At 39.0% G+C, this 6,000-nt stretch overlaps 1 protein-coding gene across 1 annotated transcript in view; it reads right to left on the bottom strand.

Annotated features, from left to right (window-relative positions):
* Nucleotides 1–832: 832 nt before the first annotated feature.
* The window catches only part of LOC121887721 (receptor activity-modifying protein 3-like), a 32,563-nt gene continuing 27,395 nt past the window's right edge, over nt 833–6,000 (bottom strand). Inside the window, exon 4 of the mRNA XM_042398635.1 lies at nt 833–2,457. Coding sequence (XP_042254569.1) covers nt 2,202–2,457 — 256 coding nt within the window. The 3' untranslated portion in view covers nt 833–2,201. The remainder of the gene's footprint in view (nt 2,458–6,000) is intronic.

Here is a 6,000-nt window from a genome sequence, read left to right as displayed (position 1 = left end):
ATAATCTGGGGCTCTACTGGAATATCTCTGCATGATTTACAATTTTAAAAAAGTCCTTATTTATCTTATACTGGTACTTTACGCAGCTCCTCAGTTCAGCCTCTGTCTGAAACAGGCCGTTTTAGCTCCTGGCCCCCTCCCAGTGAGCCCACTCTGTTCTGAGGCTACAGAATATATGGCCATTTATGGGCAAGGTAGAAAAAAACACTGCAAACGAAGCATTCAGGGCAGGTTGAAGCCCTGACTTTTGACTTGTCTGGAGCATTTCTACATATGTTAACCTCAAGTTTTGGAGCTGATTATGTTTAGCATAGATATCTGACATAATAACAGTATATAAATGACAGACAATCACAAAAAGCATAATATGCCCCCTTTAGAGTTGCTAGGAGTAGCAATTTTAAACCAACCAATTTTAAATTTGGTTGGCAGCCTTTACATCAATCCAGAGTTAAGGTGAGTACCTGATTTGTCATATTTAATTAACATCAAAAGGGATGTGAGACATGTTACAATTATTAATTATATCACAAAGTGAATTTCATAATGATTTAATGCTAAAATTTTGTGTGATTTTAAAATTTGTTGAAGAGAGCAACTAAATAATGAATTTAAAGCAGCTGAGGTTTCTGGCAGTCTGCCTTGCTTTATATTTTCTTTGGTGTTTCCTGTAATTTAATTGGTTTACAAGTGTTAGGCAAGATTGACACTTTATGATAATTGACTAAAATTTACACAGGCAATTTTTGGCAGACAGTGGATCAAAGAAACTGAAGAAAAGTGTTTTCTGTGTTCTTTCTTTGTTCACATAATGAAGTGGAGCAACCCATTATTCTCAGAAAGACTTGAGATTTAATCAAGGTACGTTTTGCTGAGGAGTTTCATTTTCCATAGTGAGACACACGGTGTGCGCAGTGAGCGCTGACAAACAGAATGATGTGTAATGCTTTGGAAGAAAATAAAAAAAAGCAGTGCTTGGTTTCGTTTGCCTCGTGGCTGGTGAGGACAGCGGTACAAAGAACCAATGAAGTGCGTACATTAAATCAAGGCTTTCCCCAAAGGAATTCATTTCAAAGCATCAGTGTATATTTCCCACTGGTCTGAGTAACACAGGAGAGGCAATGCAGATACAGTAGACAGCACAGACAGAGAGGATAACTGTACATTGTGAGGTCTCAATGTCGCTCAGTTCATGTTTTTTCATTGAGAATCCTTCTTTGTGAGTATTAACAGTATGTTATTCAACAGTATCTGATAAATTACACTGTTATAAAACAGTCCCTTGGGGCTCAGGTAGTCACACAAAAAATTCAAGTCCCAAAATATAATAATCATAATGTTGCCTTGTCTTTGGGTTACACACCAGTGTATCCTTTCCAGTGGCGGCTGTCCATTCAGTAACTCAACAGAATCAATACTTAGTCCAAATTTGGCTTCTTTTTCATCCTTCCAAGCCATCATACAGTATCATGTTAAAATATTTAACAGTGTCCTCTGGGAGTCCCTATTTCCCACCAGTTTAGAGTTTAATCACTACCTCTGATGCTTGGTGGATACTTTGGCCTTCAGCAACGATACAGTGCTCCGACAAGAATCTTCGAGGTCAATAGTCCGGATCCATGAGCTTTAAAGAATGCACTGAGATTTGGAGGTCCACTGTTAAACTGGTCAAGTTACCCCGTAAGTGACATCATCAAAGCACCAAAATCCTATGTGTCTTAGGTAAAATCATTCTCTCTGGTATTCATAGATACACATAAAGCCCTGGATGCACATATTCCTCCCTGTGGCTTCAGGCAAACAAAAAAATTTCACCAGGAAAGAAAGAGTTGGACATTAGTTGGAAATACACTTATTCACCTTCTTGCCAAGAGTTAGATTAGAAGCTCAATACCTGTCATGTCTTTATGCTAAATGTAAAGCTACAGCCAGAAGCCAATTAGCTTAGCTTAGCGTAAAGACTGGAAACGGGGGAATTTAATATATTAAATTAAAAAGTACTACTTTGTTCTACCAGGGACTAGTTGTATTGTTTTCACGGGACATGTAGGTGACTGCATTGCCATTTGTGGATTATTTTGACCAACTGAAACAATCTCCCAAAACCTCTGTGCACTCCTTCATTGAGTACAGTATTGTTTCAGTAGAGAGGTTGAGCTCCTCTCCCCTCTTCCTCTATTCTCTTCCATCTTCCTCTCCTCTTAGGCCAGGATGTCACTCCTCTTACTGCACCAGACCACCAGGGCAATCATAGCCAAGGTAAGGAAAACAGGGATAAGGATGAGGATGATTAGCGTGTCGTCCGGTGGGTCCACCCATACCACCTGCTCCGTGGTGCAGTTGGAGAAAAAGTGCTTGTGTATGCGGATGATGTAGCTCTCCACCAGTGGGTTGGGCCAGTAGCAGTTGACATTTTGGGACTTTTCCTCTGTGCAGCGTGTGAAGAGGTGGTACTCCCTGGGGAGAAAGACAGGAGGAAGAATAGGATAGGATTAGAAGAAAATCACCTCTGACTGCTGTTTTAGAGCTATTCTTAGGGTCAAATGTGCAGCTTTTCTGTCTTTTTATCTCATTTACTATCTTGTTATTCATCAGTGTCAGCACACTTTTCAAAACATGGACACAGTTCAAAGTATAAAACTACCTATTATGCATATCATGGAGGAGATGGGCAGTTTCCCATCTATTAAGATGGTTTAGCTTGTATTAATCATCTAGTAGCTCGTATCAGAGGTTCGCAAGTAATCCATCATTGTGACTTGGGATATAGTGCCCTTTACTCCCTCTTTCGTCCCACTACTCTCCCCTGTTGCAACAGGCGTTCAGGACTGTTCAGAGCCTTAATAGAGCTTTTCAGGCTTAGAGCTCTGCTTTGATGAATCCATTCAGCCAGCCCTAATCCCTCTTTCTCCATCCTGAATCCTCAATCTTCCAGGTCTACCTTCTTTTCTGATACATCCACTAACTATTGGTATTCTCACCAGCCGAACAGTGAATTGGGCAACAGTTAAATTGTCTCCAAATCTGCTCACACCGGCTCCAAATCAGAATATAAAATGTATCCACATCACAGTAAAGCTCTGGACTGTGAGATTCTGAGATATTCAAACTACAGAGAGGGCATAGCTGGTAAAATGCATGTTGTTCAGTGGATGATAACAACACTCTGATGGCTGAAGATGTCACCATAGTGAGAAGTGGGCTGCTTTCTGGAAGGTTGCTGGTTTGATCCCCTGCCTTTATTACCAGCACTGAGCATGGCCCACATTACCCATTATGATGAGATAAAAATAACAATGGTGGCATAACAGAGAATTATAAATGCATTGCACATTGCTGAATTATTAATGCACTAACCCCACTTAAAATCACCTGAGACTAATGAAAGCTAATGCAGTATTTTAATTGTGTCATCTATTTAAGAGAATACAATTATGAATACAGCTAAAAGAGCTAATCTGAAAGACTTAATTGGCAGCTATTTTGATATCCATTAATAGTTTAATTTATCAAGCAAAAGTTCCAGCTTCTCATGTGTGTTGTTCTCCTATGTTTTATATAATTTAAAATTGAATATCTATGGGCTTTGGACTGTTGATTGAATAAAACAGACAATTTGAAGATGTCACCTTGGCCTGTGGAAAATTGTGATGGAGATTTTAGTGAGAGAATAAGCGGGCCTATTTATAATAACACACTGTCAACTGTAAATCAAAATCTAGATTTATTTTCCTCCCAGAAAGAAACATGCAGAGGAGGTTTCAGTAGTTACTACAACGCTGTCAGGCTGCTTACAGACCCACCAAGCTCCACCGATGAGATGGTTAGAGAAGTGTGTATGTAGCCTGAGAGGCAAAACAAAGGGCAACAAAGTCCACAAAGCACTGCCTGTTGTGAGCATATTGTATATAAGAAAACCATACACACATAAACATTAGTGTTGACAATCCATCCCTGAATTACAAGATAACATCTAGAACATTATGTAAAATTGCTGTAAATATTCACCACACTTCCAATAAACAGCAACCTTTACCAGCAGCAAGAGGCCATTATGACATCAAATATATTGGGCCGTTTCAACCCATTGCCCTCTGTACACCACATATAAGTTAGACTCTGACGTCAAGCTGTGGCCATTGTTTGAAAGACCATTGCTTAAGTGCTGCAAATCAAATAAACCCTGCTGCTGTCTGTAGGGGATACAGTGTGTGTGTGTGCTGTATATATAGATATATATTTTGCTGTGCATACGGGGCAAAAAGGCACCAGATGCCAGTGATAAGAGAAGTGTTTTGCTGAGAATAGCTTCCTGTCAAATCTGAGCTCAGCAATAGTATATTATTAAACCAGCGGAAGCTCATATGTTAGTGTGGAAACTGAAAAAAAAGAGTTCTGCACCAATGCATTTTAGATGAATGAAGTAAGACGGAGGGAGAAGGAAAAAGCCATTTTAAACTATCAACTGCAGATCTTTATAGCTGTAAGTTAATGTTTTGTTCTAAGCAAATTAAATAAGGATCATTAAAGGTGAAATCAGTGTTTATATCAGTATTTTTTTGACTAATGACGTTATTCACCAATTTAAAGTCCAAATTCATCTTCCTTTATTGCAAGGATTTGAAAAAGTGACAATAGAGGGAATGTTTAGGAGCTGAGGAAAGAAAAGGGAGAGAGAAAAGATTTTCTTAAATGTATGTAACAGAGCTTTCAGGCAGATGTGATCAAAATGCAGCATGCAGGACCATAGGGACTTTTGAAGTTATTTCCCAGATGTAACACACAGCAGCTAACAGGTTTTCACCCTGTCGTCTGCACACAAAAATCAGCTGGGAGAGTAGAAAATAGCTTGACCAGGTTCACAGTCAATTTAACCCCTGTGCACGCACACATATACACACAAGTAAAAGTTTCTGGCTATAGACAGACACAATAGTTTTGTAATGAAACTGCACATAGCGAAACATTTGTGCCATTTTTGAGTATTTGAACATTTTAATGCCAAAAAGTAACATTTCCCTCAGGATGTTACTACATAAGATCAACTCACATGCTTTCTGTGAAATGAAGACTGATAACATATTTTGGGTGTTTGCAGCTCTGAAAGGCAAGATAACCCTTAAAATCTGTTTAATGGCAGAGAAAACCAGGAACATAGCTGTCATTTGATCCACTTACAGTTACATTTTAGTGAAGATGGACCCTATGATGGGTGGATATGAACAGTGCTGACATTTACTGTATACATCCCACTGGTGCATACACACCACAAGCACACATCAACACACAAATAGTGAAAAGATTCAATAATGCTGCTGCAGTTTTCATTGGCAATTTTAGTGGTTTTTAATTGTTTTCCTTCTGAGAATGATGACTTTGAGCAAGATTAGTTATGAAAGTTAAGCGAGAATATGAAAAATGTTAGACAATTTGGAAAATATGCCTATTCGCTTCTGAGCAAGATGAGAGGATCAATACCATACTCATGTTTGTATGATAAATGTAAAACTACCGTCAGTTAGCTTAGCTTAGCATAAAGTCTGGGAACAAGATTTTTTATTTATTTTAAGAGTGGTTCCTTGTGGTTCATACAGTATATACAGCACTTAATAATTGTTGTTATTACAGAAATAGGATATAATTCATCTGCAGTAAAATGTCTACAAAGAGCACTATCCAGTACTTGAGGGGGGGATGCCATCCCCCTTGTTAGCAAAATGACAAAAATGCATCCCCCTTGTTAACTTGCCATCCCCCCTCTCCATCCCTTAGTAGCAGAGAAAGTGCAGGGGCAGAGGGGTTTTTTAGTTGAATATGTTATGAGTGGGCCTCACTCATTGATCCTTTATCTGACTGAGGTTTGTGCAAGTTAGAATCTATTGCCCCGACCATGCCTCTAAAATATCAGTAGCCTAACTGTGCTGTGTATTGATAAATCCATTGCGCTGTCTGTGGTGCTGAAGTAGCGGACAGATTTTACCTTCTGTCAATTTTGTCTTG

Source organism: Thunnus maccoyii, chromosome 21, assembly GCF_910596095.1.
Source record: "Thunnus maccoyii chromosome 21, fThuMac1.1, whole genome shotgun sequence".
NCBI classification, from domain to species: Eukaryota; Metazoa; Chordata; class Actinopteri; order Scombriformes; family Scombridae; genus Thunnus; species Thunnus maccoyii.
Note: the sequence above shows the minus strand (reverse complement) of the source record. Positions and strands in the feature narration are given on the sequence as shown.